The sequence below is a fragment of the Kluyveromyces lactis genome, assembly GCF_000002515.2.
Source record: "Kluyveromyces lactis strain NRRL Y-1140 chromosome F complete sequence".
NCBI classification, from domain to species: Eukaryota; Fungi; Ascomycota; class Saccharomycetes; order Saccharomycetales; family Saccharomycetaceae; genus Kluyveromyces; species Kluyveromyces lactis.
In genome coordinates, this window is record NC_006042.1 from 2,133,822 (window position 1) to 2,149,247 (window position 15,426).

Here is a 15,426-nt window from a genome sequence, read left to right on the forward strand (position 1 = left end):
CCCCACCCGCTAAACGACGAGAGAATATCGCTAATGCCCCTCGATGTTGTAGCTTATGTTATGGCTTCTAAAAACTGTCATCTGCCATTGCATACTCTTTCCTTTTTCTTGCGGGCTTCCCACCTTCTATACTGTCCAACATCGAAAAAGTGAGAATGAGAGAACCTTTAAAATAAATACGAAAGAGACGGACTGAGATGAATCAGGTGTTGTTATTAAAAGAAGAGATAATTTAGTGTACAGCTCAACAGAAAGCCGTAATTCTGGAATAATTTACAATTTATCGACTGGAAGTACATATATTTACCGAATTTAACTTTCTTTCTTTCATGGTTGTTGAGAGAGACTGTTTAAGTGATTAGTTTTCAATCTATTCCTTTACATTCATTCTTGATAGCGAAAGGGCAATAGGAAAAAAGAGATCGGACCTTGAGTTTGAGATACCAAGTGACGCGTTACAGTGATAAGAAGTTCACGTATATTTCGTCAATTTTTTTAACTAGTTTATTATCACACACACAGTGATAGATATACAAAGGTTAGAGGTGGATATTTTTTGAACTATGAGCTCTATTACCTCACCTGGAACAGGCACCCCGCAGCAGAAGCGGAAGAGAAACAGAGTACCCCTGAGCTGTACAATATGTCGAAAGAGGAAAGTTAAGTGTGACAAAGGACGGCCTCAGTGCCAGCAATGTGTCAAGACTGGTGTTGGTCATCTATGCCATTATATGGAACAGACGTGGGCTGAAGAAGCCGAGAAAGAGCTGTCGAAGGATTCGGAGTTGAAGCAGCTTAGAGAACGTGTGAAGTCTTTGGAAGAAACTCTTTCAAAAGTTCATGCCACTACGACGAATCCTATGACCAGTGCTAACCAGAGTCCAGCGTCAGATGGTTTGAATGTCGGTTGTCCTCATGCAGGTGGCAGTACTCAACGGCTGTTATCCGGATCCAATGGAAATTCACCTATTCTAAGTACGGAACAAACGCCATCCAATGAGAATAAGTATGATAACGATGAGTTGGATTTGACAAGACAGTTCGATATGTTACATTTGAAAAATAATGGTACTGTGCATCTTGGAGCTACCCATTGGTTGGCAATAATGAAAGGTGATCCTTACTTAAAACTTCTCTGGGGTCATATCTTCACATTAAGAGAGAAGCTCACGGAATGGTATTCTCAGAAACGGAAATCTAGTACCGTCTCCGCTGGTGCAGGTACATGTCCCGTCATTCATGGCTCAATACAACAATCCAAATGTCCAGTTGCACATGCAACTAGGAACGTTGCAGAGAGACCGAAGAGCTCTGAGTCACGTTGCCCTGTAGCACATGCTCCTAGGCCCGAGAAAAACTCCACACAAAAATGCCCTGTTGACCATAGTGCTTTCATCGGTTCTGCTAGCTCGGGTCAATGCCCCGTGGCACATACCGTTGTCAAGGAAGAAGTTGACGCAACTACTTCTGGATGTCCAATAGACCACACAAAGTTTTCCTCTATGGAAGGTTCTCCTGATCCTGCAGCTAAGGGAAAGCTTCCGGCTTTGCCGTCTTTCCAAAATTTGACAGCGAAATGTCCAATGCTTCGCGAGGGAACTCCAACCCCAACGTTGAACAGCCAGGAATCTGGGCATAATTCGAAACGCACTAGTGTAGTGCCGGAGATGTCATCAGAGCAGGCCACTGATGCCATAAGCAAGGCCTTGCCACCAAAAAAAATCGTATTCCTTTTCATGGATAAATTCTTTAATCACATTTACCCAATCGTACCTATACTTGATGAGCAGACCTTCAAACTACAGGTAAATCAAATTTTGCAAACAAATAATAACCAAACAACTGTCAAATTGACGAAGCCGTTAGATGCTTGTGTTTTGGGGATATTATTGATTATTTTGAGAATAACATGGCTTTCCTTGACTCCCAACGCATGCAATATCAAGTTAGGACCAGAGTGCGAATCGTTAAAATTAGAACCTACATACTCCGCTACTATCACACAGGCTAAAGAGGAAGCCATGCTATTAAAATACGAAACACCTATTGAAACAGTGGAGATTGTAAGGAAATTTTTGATCAAGTTTGATGAAATCAGTAGTTTCGCAAACTCCAATGTTAACATCACCACAGTTCAATTTGCCATTTTCTACAAATTGTATCTCATGTCCTCTCCGGATAAGACGGATTATACACAACCCAACACATTTACCTCAACGGGTCAAGATAATGAGACCCACCAAGTTCTTATGTCCAGTATTGTGCAAATGGCTTTCAGCTGTGGATTGCACCGTGATCCTGATAATTTCCCTCAACTAAACACAGCAGTCAATGGTTCCAAGTTGACGAAAGAAGCTTTGTCGAATACCGAGAGATTGAAACATACATGGAGGAAAACCTGGTTCTTTATTGTCTCACTTGATGTTCAACAGTCTCTATCACTAGGTACACCCAGATTATTACGTAATCTAAATGACTTCAGTGACACTAAACTTCCCTGTGCATCGAAGATCGATTATGTGAACAATATCAAGGAACTCATCCTGGTCAAGAATTTCAAATTGTTCTTCCAAATTGACTTATGTATCATCTCTGTTTTGAATCATATTTTGAATGTTTCTCTTGCAAGGACAGTTAGAAAATTTGAGCTTGACCAACTAATACAAAGCTTAGGTAAACTACGTGATGGTGTTACTCCGACGAATGATGTTGTCAATGATCTTGTTAATAAAGGCCTATTATTTACCACAGAAGGAACTGTGCTTTTGGACCAAAACCCAGAGCATTCCTATTCGTTACCATCCTTAACATCCGTTCTTTCAACAGTAGATAAAAGCTCTTCAGAAGAAAAGGAAAAGAAACTCAGTCTCGCCCACGAATCCACCACAAGAGCTTTGTTTTTCTCAAAACATGTCACAATTAGCATGCTACAATATTTGTTAAACTACATCTTATTCACGCATTACGAACCGTTAGGTAACGAAGACCCCGGCACAAGAATTTTAGCTAAAGATTATGCACAAGAAGCCCTCAACTATGCAGTGGAAGGCTTCAAAAACTGCATACTCTTCTATAACAGCACCGGTATGAACAACATGTTCAGTTATATGGATGTGCTTTTGTCGCCCACCTGCTTGGACGTCGGACATCGTGCTTTACAGTTTATCGTTTGCCTAATTTTGCGGGCTAAATGTGGCCCTTTAACAGGTATGGGTGAATCCCCAGCTATAGGTAACCAAAATAACACTGTTACTAGCAGCAGCGAAGATGAAACAGACCAAATGAAGAGAGATTCATCCCCATCTCCAGGAAACGTCCTTACAGATGTCAGTCTGGATGCAGGTGAAAACTTAGCCGAAGTTCTCCTCGCAAGAATGATCTTATTTCACAAGTTGACAAAACAAATCTCTGCCAAATATAACTATGCCGTAAGAATGACGAAATCCACAGGTTTCTTTATCACTTTACTTAAGAAACCTTCCTCGAAATCCAAAACTAACTCTAAAAACAAAAACCTACCACGTTTGCATCAACATCCAAATATTGCAAATATGACGAGTTTCTTCAAAAACGTTCCATCATTGGTACTTTCAGCAGGAGGGGATCAAATTAGACGTTGCCCGGTTTATCAGGACGCAGTTGGGTTTTTGCCTTCGAAAGTAACAAGCGGAACCTTCAACTCGATTTTTCACTCCACTGCTCCTCCTTCTTTCAACTCTGCCGTTACACAACAATTGCCCCCACTGAATATACAGTATCAACCAATCACTTTTAGGGACACTTTAAGACGCACATCAGATGTGAGAGGTACTCCTGAAACTGCGAAAAGAAGGAAAGTAGACACCACATCTAAAAACTTCTCTGAGCAAAAAGTTGAAGTAAAGGTGGAAAATCCTCAAATATCTTTACCACCTTCTCCAGCGCAGATTTCTGCGGTAACTCCCTTTGAGCCTTTGCTTCCAACTTTGGACAAAGTGCCTGCAGTTCCACAAGGAAAGGTTCCATATAGCCCAACACCAAGTTTGTCTGGAACACAGCCTCCTATTGTTGCACCTTCTAACTTACAGCAATTAAATTTCAACTCTCCAGTACCCCCATCAGATTTATCTAACATCACTGATTCCCCTGACTTTGAGGACTTCCTATCCGAACACACATCACTTAATGGATTAATGATAAACCCGTCATCCATAGTGGAAGCTGTTGGATTTGATGGTTATTCTGGGAATGGTGGGCTTCGCTTACAAGCCGATTTCTTACCGATAGATAATAATGATGGCTTGAACGAAATGGCACCCATCACAGAATTTTCGATGTGGGAATGAGTTCATTGTTACTTAGATCGTTTTATTTCAAACAAATCAAAGGGCGTATTACAAAAGCATTTTCAAAATTAACATCACTTCTTTCTAATTGTGGTAGTTACGTGCCACTTATAGTTTGCCTTGTCACTATCCGGATAGACGTCAAATTCTTTTTTTCTGTTCTGCTTTTCAGAGTTCATTAATTAATGGACTCATATTAATATCGACTGTAAATACCTTAATTAAATCATGATAAATTGTTAATAACTGCAACTGCATAGCAATTCAGAGCATCAGTATAGCATCGTTAGAAATCTTCCACTTTCATGAACTCTGATTAAAGAAAGCCTGCTTCTTTTCTATACGTATATATTACCTTATATATTACCTTATATATTACCTCCGCTTTCACTTACACATCATTTTCATGCATGCTAATATTTAAGTTAATCTGAGACCGACAACTATTATCAACGGGATGCGAGTGGGAAAATAAGAAAAAAAGATAAGAAAAGGAAGTTAAGAACGTCAGAAATGCAGCCACTTAACCTTAAATAGAGAAATCGGATATTTCAAGAGATGACTATATATAAGGTTATCTGTATCGAAGCCAGAAGGGTTCATCAGTCCTTCCAGAATGTTCGTGTTTGTGCAAATTGTTTGCATGAACCACCAGCGACTTCTGTCGAATATAAATGTCATTCAACGCCAGTAGAAGATCCGTCGTATACTCTACCCAAGGTGTTGTTGCGTCAACACAGCCCTTAGCAAGTGCAGCCGGAATAAGAATTCTCGAACTTGGTGGAAATTCTGTTGATGCGAGTATTGCCGTTGCATCTGTACTTGCCGTGGTAGAACCTGCATCTACCGGAGTAGGTGGTGACTGTTTTATGTTGCATTACGATGAGAGTAAGAAAAAGGTTGTAGGGTTGAATGGTACTGGTAGGTCACCAAAGGCACTAGATATTGATCACATTCGAAGTTTGGGAATTGAAGATGTTAGGATTCCATTAACCTCCATTCATAGTGTCACTGTACCTGGTACCATAGCAGGATGGATTGATGCTATTGAAAAATATGGCAGCGGAAGAGTAGGATTAGATGCAATTCTTGCCCCGGCGATCAAGCTTTGCAAAGAAGGACATATAATTAGTGAAATCAGTGCTTATTTGACCGGAAAATGTTGGGAAGACCTCGAAAGGCTCAACGGCAATGATCTATTAAAATACTGGGCCCCGATTGATGCGCCCCTCGAACCCCCTAACACCGGTAGCCTTGTGCAAAACAGGAAGCTAGCAGAGCTCTTGCAATTGGTAGCAGACAATGGGAAAGATGGATTTTACAAAGGTGTAGTTGCTGAATCTATAATAGAAGAAATGAAAACACGCGGTGGTTTAATGGATATGGATGATTTGGCTGCTCATAAGAGTGATTTCGTTGACCCAATATATTTGGATTTCCTGGAGCATAAAATTTGGGAAATACCTCCAAACTCTCAAGGGCTCGTAGTTTTACTTGCATTAGGAATAATAAGAGAGCTTGACAACCAGAAATTGATTAATCTGCACTCAATGCAAAGAAATTCTGTGGAGTATTTACACATGCTCATTGAATGCCTCAAGTTAGCCTTTTATGATTCAGACGAATATGTGTCTGACCCTAATTGTCAGGAAGCCGACATCCTACATCGATTACTCTCAAAGGACTATTTAAAGAGTCGTGCAAAGCTATTCAGCCCCAGTGGTATCATTGACTCTTCTGTTATCAAACATGGAGTTCCGAACGAAGATTTCAATCAGTCGGACACAGTATATTTTACCGTAAGTGACCCATATGGGAATGTGACATCGTTCATAAACTCTTTGTATGATGGTTTTGGTTCTTGTATTGTGCCACGAACTTTCGGAGGATTTGCTCTACAGAATCGTGGGGCCAACTTTAACCTTACACCAGGCACTAAGAACTCATTAGAGCCTAGTAAAAGACCCTATCATACTATTATTCCTTCCATCATTACCAGTAACGATGAATCTACCGTTTATGGAATGGGAAATATGGGTGGTTTCATGCAACCTAGCGGCCATGTACAACATTTTTTAAATTTAATTCTCTTTGGGTTGAATCCACAGGAGTCACTGGATAGCCCAAGATGTTGTCTGTCTCCACATCCAAAGTATTCTCATCTAGACCGAGGCAGAGGATCATCCGGACCTGTCAACACTCCTGTGTCTCTCATTCAGTTAGAGGAAGATATACCGGAAGATGTATTTGATGGTTTAGTTAAACTCGGTCATGAAGTGGAATATGTAAGAGGTTTGTCCAGATCAATATTTGGACGTGGTCAGATTATCAAAAGAACTAAAAACAACGAGACCAATACCTGGCTATACGCAGCTGGAAGTGATAAAAGAGGTGACGGGGCAGCTGTACCTCTGATTTAAGTTACAAATCGGGTTATTTTATTCATAAATAGGAAGACCATAAATAGTTTTACAAACCTGGTAGATTCAATCTATATGTCGTAAAATTCTTTAACAAAATTACAGTAGTTCTGTTTTGCATATCTTTCTCCATCAGTTAGCAAGGATTCAGGTCCACAGCAAACTAGCCAGCTGTTTTGAAGTGCGTGCGACTCAATGAACTGAGCTAAATCCACCTGCCAGTCCAACCTTCTCCCGAAATGCACAAGCGATGGTGATTTCGAATCGTTGGTCAGCAAAGCACCGGACTCATCCATTGTCTCCAATTCAAAGTCGATATCATCAAATTCAGAACTACCATTAGCATTCATAGATTTAGTTTGAGTATCATCTGGCGGTAAGCTTCTTGTGACATATACTTCCAAGTCATTGGTTTCAAAGTTACAATGGTTCAAAATATGCATATCTTCCCTTTCTCTAATCAACCAGATGAATTTGAGATAGTCTAAATTCCTGGTTTGCAGGTATTTAAATATGCTCAACCCGAATGAAATTCCACTTCCTCCAACAACGATAGCTACACGCTGAGAATCATACAATAATGATGGTGGAACAGTACTGTACACATCCACAACCGTATATTCACCTACGACAACGTATGGAGTGAGGTTCTCTCTGATAATAAGGTCTATTTGGCTCTCATCTGGAAGTGAAGCTATAGTGTAGGGTTGAGTGGGCATCAACCAGTACAATGGATTCTTTTTCTTATATTTCGAAAGACGCAGATGGGAGCCTGGAAGCCAATCCCTAATAGCACTTCTATCAAGTTTCACGTAGGTAAGAGATGTGTCATCCTTTACCCTCTGGGTCACATTAACAGTAGTTGAGTAGTAGATGTAACTTATCCCCCTCCAAATGTACAATGCCAATAAGATAAAGAAATAGGGAACTGTCACTCTTGGTCTAGCATGAATTGGGACCAAAAATACCATAGCCCACTGGCCTAATTGATGAATGACATAAAATGATCTATAACTATAACGTCTCCATATTCTAACGGAAGCAAACATTAGGATGAATAGTGGAACAAATGCAATAACTCCAATAAAATTGAATAGTTTAGTTGCCTTGGATATCATCGACACTTTGGGGTCAAGAGACCACTTAACAATGAAACCAATACCATGAATAATGCCTATAACGGTAACAAATCTAGAGAGCCATTTATGCAATGGAATCAAATCCAAGTAATGGTAGCCTAAAATTGGGTTCGCTGGCCTCAAAGTCAACAACACGTTCAATATCACTAACACGTATGATAATCTTCCTAATCTTTTTAGGTAAAGAGAGATGTACGCAACCAATGAATATTTATGTATGAAGGGAACAAAAACCAATAGCAAAAGAAGTGGCATATGAAAACATGGTGAAGCAGTCCTTATGCTCTGTAATAGCTTATTTTTCCATGGTGATACCTTGGTATATCTGGATGGTATCAGCCATCTCATGACAATAAGAAATATGGTGTAGAATACTATGACGCCAAGCACGTAATATCCATACGGTAAATTGGCATAATGGGTAGAGCTACCTCTCTTAACAAGAGAAGATGCATCCATCTTGAATGATTCCCCCCAGGTTACTTACGTTTTGGCTAGTTTACGCTGAGGTGAGCCTTTTCAGGAATTCATGTGTAAGCTATAAAGAGTACAAGATCTCGAGAACACTCTCCATTTCGTCATTTTTTTTGGCCTTGAAGTGCGAGAGAGTATTTGAGAAATATATAAAAACCTAAATGACTTTGCCTCGCAGGTAATTTGCTCGAGTAGCAACCGTTACTTCGAACATCGGCACAACTACTTAGATCGTGCGTATACTGGAATTCGCTTTTGCAGGAACGGCCGATAGAGCCAAAAAAATTTCTGTTCAAAATCTGACTTTAACCAGAGAAGTCATCCAGAACATGTACGGAATAATTCTTTCTCAGATGTAGGAACCGCATGAACGTAAGAATGCCGTAATCTTGTCAAAACGCTATGTGGAACAATGTTTGACTAGAACAACATCCTAATAATCCCCTCTCAATAACCTTCACTTTTGACTATTTTGTGTTTATAGTGTAACAATTTCAGCTTCAACTATATCTAGTTCAATTAAACTTTGCTTCATGTGATATTTATTAGCTCATTAAGGTTGATGAAATTTACATTAACACATCAAAAACTACTAAGCATCGGTGGTTTAGTGGTAAAATCCAACGTTGCCATCGTTGGGCCCCGGGTTCGATTCCCGGCCGATGCATTCTTTTTATCCCCCCTTTCTCTTGATAACTTGTAAATTGTCGTAAACCATTCAAAGCAAGTTGAGCCGCGCTAGGAGCACTTTAAGCATTCCGGCACTGCTACGTTACACATATTTCCACAAATGCAATTTATTCCAATCTCACTCTTTCTACATCGTTTATCTAAAATTAAACATACTATATTGTAAACAAAGGAATTTCCGGTGCGATACTTGTAGATAATGGACTGTATACAAAAGTGTTTTGAACGGGGCCTTTTCTGAACCAAAAATCCATATCTTATCTAAGCAAAAGAATAAACAAGCTTGTTTGTATGTGAGCATATCAAGAAACATTATCTGATCTCCGACGCGCACATATACACATGTGGTGTATGATAACCGACTATAATCCTATAAATCCTTTATCCTTTCTTCCCTGTTATGATCTCCTGATAGAACTTAAATGCTCTCTGTCCGGTGGCTACTAGCAATCTTAAACGGGACTGAAGATTAAATAGGCATATTACCCGGAAAACTCTATTAGGGTAAAATTTAGTAGGTTTTCATCGATTGCCTCATATTTCAAGAAAGTGGGACTTTTGTTCCAATAAGTCATACTGGCTATATATATATACGTCTTCACTATATTGTAAATTCTTCATTGGTGTCGTTGATAAAGTACAATTGATCTGGAATATATCTTCTGAGATCAGTAAATCTCTGCAGTCATTTCCGTTTTTTTAACGAATTATCTCGCAAATATTAGACCATCCTTTTAAATCAGGGATTATGAGCGAACAACCGAGTTTAGTGGGTCATTCTGTCCGTGATATTGATGATAGTGAGAATCCGGACTTCGTTCCAGAAAAAATGCCTGATTTCAGCCAACTGAATGAATCTGTGAGGAGATTGAATTTGAAAAACTCTTCTCCTGACGATAGTGACCAATACACTTCTGTTGCAGAATTGAATAAGGAAGGCGCACTTTTGACCGATGATCAGGATGTAGATTTAGATGACATAATTGCCAAAGGATTGGATGACATTAGTGAATTGAAATCATCTTTGGAGAATAAGAAAAAGATTAAGAACAAAAAAAAGACAAAGAAGTCTTCTTCGAGTGGCTCCTTATCGCAAGATTTCAGTTACTCAATTTCGCCAGTGCATTCAGGTACCGTAGATTCCCTTGTGACCAGCACTGACCCAATTGACGATAACATTGTTGCTCCTACCGCTGGCGATTTAACTGACGGAGGTAAGTCAAGGGCCAGATCGACAAACAAAACCGAGAAACGAGCTAGTGTTACGTCAGACTCCAGCCATTCAGTGATAAGGAACTCGTATGGTGAGATCATTAATGATAACTCTGAAAGGCCACACTTAGCTCGTGGTGATTCATACCAACAATCAGTAGATGATCTCGAAAATTCTGCTTCCAATGGTAGAAGCGGAAGATCAACCTCTAAAAGATTCCAAAACGACTACTTGCGTTCATTATCTCGTTCATTACAAAGAGATCATGCTGATCACAAAAGTGTTTCAGATGACACGGGCGTGCAAGCCCAAGATATTTATTCGACCACAAGCTATTCTATTTCCCAACGCTATGTGGAAAATGCACCTCATGTGATTCGTGAATCTCACGAGGAGCATACGGCGAGGCATCCTGCAGCCCCCCATAGAAACTAAGGCTTCAAGTGAGTCTACTAATCATGTTAGAGAAAACATCACCCAAGAAAATCAACTAGAAGAACCAGATGAACAAGAACAAGGACTCACAGAATCCCAACCTGAAACGGAGCAAGAGCTTTGCGAAACGAACATTGAACCCACCAGCCAAATTCCTGATATCACAGAGACTAACAGCGTTCCAGTCAAAACACGTGATCAATTTTTCTCTAAAATCCAAACCGATTCTTCTGATATTAAAGAACTCCAAGAATTATCAGATGAGGAGAGAGATATCAAAGACGAACATACATCTGAAATAAATCTGAAGGGAGCTATTGAAACTTCAACGTCTAGCCAAATAGGTGAGTATGAGTCACGTGCAGCCATAATCAATGATGAATCTATACGCGAGGCGAAACAGAATCAAGAATTGGAGTCCGTGGCATCAAATGATGAAGCTGGAAAAGGTATCGGTACCAATGATATCATTGACACAGCTGCATCCAAAAATTTTGTAGAAAATTTGGAGCAGGAGGACGACCAAAAGAAATTGAGAATTATCACTGAGGCCCCTGAACATGCCATGGATGAAGACGAAATTCCTATAACCAAAATAAGTCCGGACTCTGAAACATCGATTGAATACAAGGGTCCACAGGAATTGGGTCTACAAACATTGTCCACAGAAGAAAATGCACATTCTAAAGCCTCCACCATTGAGGCGTTGCCAGAAAGCAGAGCACTCAAGGATATTAATGAAGAGCAAACTCCTCAGAAGGGTTCCCTGGAAAAACCCGACCAAGTGGAAGAAGAACAGCCGAAGAACACCGAAAAGGGCTACGCTGACGACACATTATCTAATGAGACCGAATTTGCCGAGGAATCAATCGATCACTCTGAAAATTCAGAAATACGTATCGAAAAGGAAGCTACGCAAGACCAAGGATTAAATCAGGAAGCTGATTTCAACGCGGATCTTTCACAGGTTAAATCTCAAGCCCATATCCCCGAAGATCACGAGCCAGAAGATACGAATGAAGCAATAGAACCGCAAGTAGAAGATATTTCGAGTCTAGGAAACTCAAGAAATGAAATCAATTCCGGGAATCGTGAAGCTCTAACAGAGCTGAATGAAGATGATGTGACTGGCATATCTGAAAGCATATCCAATGAAAACAAAGAGGTTACCAGTGCGGCTGCAGATCCAATTGAATCAGTTACTGATGAGATAGACTCTCTCTTGAATGAATTGAAATCAGAATTAGAAGAATCCAATGTCGGAGCTCAGATAGAAGAACTCGTTAAAGAAGAGCCGGTTTTTATTTTTACATCCTTAGCTGGTGGAGGTATCCATATGCCTAGAAGAACAAACAGATTGGCTACAATTTTAACCGCCAATGAAATTGAATTTACATACAGGGATTGTGGTACTGATTCAGAGGCTAGATCAATATGGAAAACATACAGTGCAGGTAGATTATTACCTGGGGTTGTAAGAGGAACATCATTGATTGGTAACTGGAAAGAAATTGATGATGCAAATGAAGAATATCGACTGTACGAAATGATTTATAATACGCTCTGAATCAAACTTATTCTGGCCGATTCCATTATGATTTCCCAATGAATTTTATACTCCATGCCCTCTAACGTTAATGCACCAAACAACACAGCAGGTCTCGACTATATAATTCAGTTCTTTTGTTCTCTACTTCTTTTTATTGAAAATAAATCTAGATTCTGGTAGTCGTGTAACTGTATACTCTTACAGATGTAGCTTATACGAATCAACTAGGTACATAATGATGTGTTCAGTGTCTTGTCATATTGGTAATTATTATTGATTATCGTGATGCCCAAGTTACTTGTTGAATTGTAGTTAACCTTTACGTTTTGATGATTTATTGAAAGTCAACAGTCTCGTAGTATGTTGGAAGATGGCCCAGAGGTTGCATAATCCTGGGATCAGTCCGGCAATCTGCCTGAATAAATGGTTTTTTTAAACAAAGAAAAACAAAGAACGGATGTTCGATTATCAGCACATGTTCCTTCTTGATTGGTCCTTACTTATACTACGTTGCATTTTCCAGGGCCAGACGGGCAAAGAAATTGTTGTTATCTCCTTGAAAATATCGGGTTGAAGCTGAAAACATGTTGTATTAAGGCATATAAAATCAGGAGACGCGCACGAAAGCGAGTATCTCTTATTAGACTTTGAATAGTCCTATCAATATACGTCCAAGTGGCCAGTTTTTTTTTTTGTAGTTTTGAGCTATTATTCAGTGAATATCGAGTGATATGTATACCACCTCCCACTGCATGCAAATAGTGAAGGAGCCACAAAATATTAATTGTGCGTATCACAAAAAATGATAGGTAAAAAAAGCTAAAGGAAATTCATAAATACCACAGAAAAGGCCATGATGTTAAAAAACACATCAATATGCAAGCTGAAGCCGCAGAAGAACCTGTGGGAAATATTTAAATAGAAATGATGTATAGAGCGACGTGCTGCAAGCTGACCTACGCAAATTGGATCTTCCTTAGAAATACATGAAGGATCTAACGGATCTTCATTACAGCAACCTGTACCAATAAATCCTATCTTTGCCACAGAAATGGATATGTTCCTGAAGTGGGTACTGCGTAAGTTATCACCAGTTACCTAATACACTCATAATGGATATTTCATGTAGACAGAAAAGTACAAAATGAACGCGTTCCAATTATAAAATTCAAACCTTTTCTCGGAGATAATACTTACAGCTTATTGGGGTGGCCATAGAAATGACTACTTTTGGCCAGATAGCCCTGGCCGCCATGACAATGTGTCAGCTTCCAGTTTTGCTAGTACTTCCACAAATATGACATCTATCATCGGGGATAACGACTTAACGATCATAAAGGTCAAATCAAGGGGCGAGGGTTTTGAAGCCCCGAATGCTTGCATGGCGTCTTTTAGATACTTCGCCAAGTAAATTTCACTTGCACTCTGGCATTTTACGCAAAGCATCCGAAGAACTGAAAAAAAAGGGAACAAGAAGCAATATGATGTAACACGCAGAAAATGCCTCTCATGAATGAATCAAAAATGTTGCATCAAAAAGCATTAAGAAATATGGAACAATCGAAGTATCGTTCTTAACAACGGGTCCAGATGAGTATTACGTAGCTGCTGAAACGTATACGCATGTTTTGCAAATAATTTCCACACTTCCCTCTTTTTCCATGTACAATAACTGATATGGTTTCATACATACCGAAAGAATGCAAGTAACGGCAGTCGTCATTATCCCTATGACATGGTTTTGTCTCTAATCTCAATGGAAAAAGGTGCTTTTCTCAAACCAAGGTTCGTACACTAAGGTCGAAGCTTGAGATATTGCTTTTCATGCTACATTAGCCACTAATGTGAAAAGATAACATCGAAACTCTTTAGATTACCTTTAAATGCCTCTCTTCGTGGAAGTCGGTCCAATATCACCAAGACCACGACGAATAGAGGCGCAGGAGACATTCTTCCATCTGTCAAAAGAAGTGAATATGCTGCAGCCAGACAACCAATAACACAGCATTACATAAGAGAAGAGGTACTTTTTCTATCACCGACTGGAATTTAAAAGCCGTCCGGAAAATCCCATTCTTAGATTGGACAATCTGATGTTTAACTCTTGCTTTTTTTCTCTCCCTTAGCAGCTCTTGCTAGGAAGCAATTATCTTGTGCAGGCTTAAAGTTTCATGGAGAACCCTATTGACCTGGACCTGTGCATTGTATTTCTAATCGCTACGCGTTCTGTGCAGTTATACTGAGACATCAAATATGGCTGTGAAGAAGGAGTTCCAATAAAGTTATTTTTGGATTAGCTAATGTCAGGGACAAAGGAAATGAATGCAGCTCTCCCTTGCACCAGAGAATGGTCTATGGGAGTGCAATCTTCCGTCGTCCATTGACACCAGCTCGGTTCGTACAGAAAGATAATATTTACCTGCCGAAAAAAACAGACCAGGCAGTCTGGTGCTGGCGTGAGGCTCCCCAGAAGGTCTAGGCCCACACAGCCAAAACGACTTCTTCGATCACTTTAGTACGAGAGGGCAGGCCCCAGTCCCATTAGTTTGTAACTGGTAACTACTATTCCAATCCCGTCATCACGTATGCCCTTCGGCAGGTACATACTAAATGATGAGCTTATGTTTTTTCCCGAAATCTCTTCTTGAGGTAGAATAACAAGCCATTGTTTCATGCCTTGTTTGTACGGATCATTATGACAAGTGACGAGAAGACTAACTGTGGGATTAACGATCCATTCTTCTACGGAATATCTGCCGGTTTATTTTTACGTAAATTTGCCGGTATCCTGACGTTGTCTCAATTATGTAATTGAAGAAGAAAAGACGTATTTTTACTATGTAGTTCGAACCCCACCAAGCTATCAAGATTTTTTCCTCCCAGATTTGTCTTAATGCTTGCCTTACAAACGAGAGAATAATAGACCAATCTAGTGTGTCCTGGTTAGTCTCGGAACGTCCGCCTCACGCAGAACTTACTGCTACTATTTTTGACGCGCAGCGGCAATAGATTATCAAGATCCATACAAAAACATGTAATACGCCGAAAAAACCCGCCAGAGAAAAAAAGAGATTACGTAAACATAATACAATAAACAAACACACAACGGCTTCTTACGTATTGTTGTGCGTTATCCTGTTGCATTTTCCCTCTGCAAACGAGGAAAAAAAACCTAAACAAA

At 39.8% G+C, this 15,426-nt stretch overlaps 5 protein-coding genes and 1 non-coding gene across 6 annotated transcripts; 5 read left to right on the forward strand and 1 right to left on the reverse strand.

Moving 5' to 3' along the window:
- Positions 1 to 563: 563 nt before the first annotated feature.
- HAP1 (Hap1p) lies at positions 564 to 4,325 on the forward strand (the record flags this gene model as incomplete). Its single annotated transcript, XM_456105.1, has 1 exon — positions 564 to 4,325. One exon carries the CDS (start codon positions 564 to 566, stop codon positions 4,323 to 4,325), a length of 3,762 nt encoding a protein of 1,253 aa, XP_456105.1.
- Positions 4,326 to 4,999: 674 nt separating this feature from the next.
- Positions 5,000 to 6,745, forward strand: KLLA0_F23012g (gamma-glutamyltransferase family protein; the record flags this gene model as incomplete). The annotated part of the gene is made up of 1 exon (XM_456106.1): positions 5,000 to 6,745. One exon carries the CDS (start codon positions 5,000 to 5,002, stop codon positions 6,743 to 6,745), a length of 1,746 nt encoding a protein of 581 aa, XP_456106.1.
- A 71-nt stretch (positions 6,746 to 6,816) lies between these two features.
- Positions 6,817 to 8,343, reverse strand: AIM14 (putative metalloreductase; the record flags this gene model as incomplete). The annotated part of the gene is made up of 1 exon (XM_456107.1): positions 6,817 to 8,343. The coding sequence occupies one exon, from the start codon at positions 8,341 to 8,343 to the stop codon at positions 6,817 to 6,819; it is 1,527 nt and encodes a 508-aa protein (XP_456107.1).
- Positions 8,344 to 8,954: 611 nt separating this feature from the next.
- KLLA0_F23056r lies at positions 8,955 to 9,025 on the forward strand. The gene has a single exon. It is a non-coding gene; the product is annotated as a tRNA-Gly (tRNA).
- Positions 9,026 to 9,796: 771 nt separating this feature from the next.
- Positions 9,797 to 10,696, forward strand: KLLA0_F23078g (uncharacterized protein; the record flags this gene model as incomplete). Its single annotated transcript, XM_456108.1, has 1 exon — positions 9,797 to 10,696. One exon carries the CDS (start codon positions 9,797 to 9,799, stop codon positions 10,694 to 10,696), a length of 900 nt encoding a protein of 299 aa, XP_456108.1.
- A 565-nt stretch (positions 10,697 to 11,261) lies between these two features.
- AIP5 (Aip5p) lies at positions 11,262 to 12,263 on the forward strand (the record flags this gene model as incomplete). Its single annotated transcript, XM_456109.1, has 1 exon — positions 11,262 to 12,263. The coding sequence occupies one exon, from the start codon at positions 11,262 to 11,264 to the stop codon at positions 12,261 to 12,263; it is 1,002 nt and encodes a 333-aa protein (XP_456109.1).
- Between the last annotated feature and the right edge of the window lie 3,163 nt (positions 12,264 to 15,426).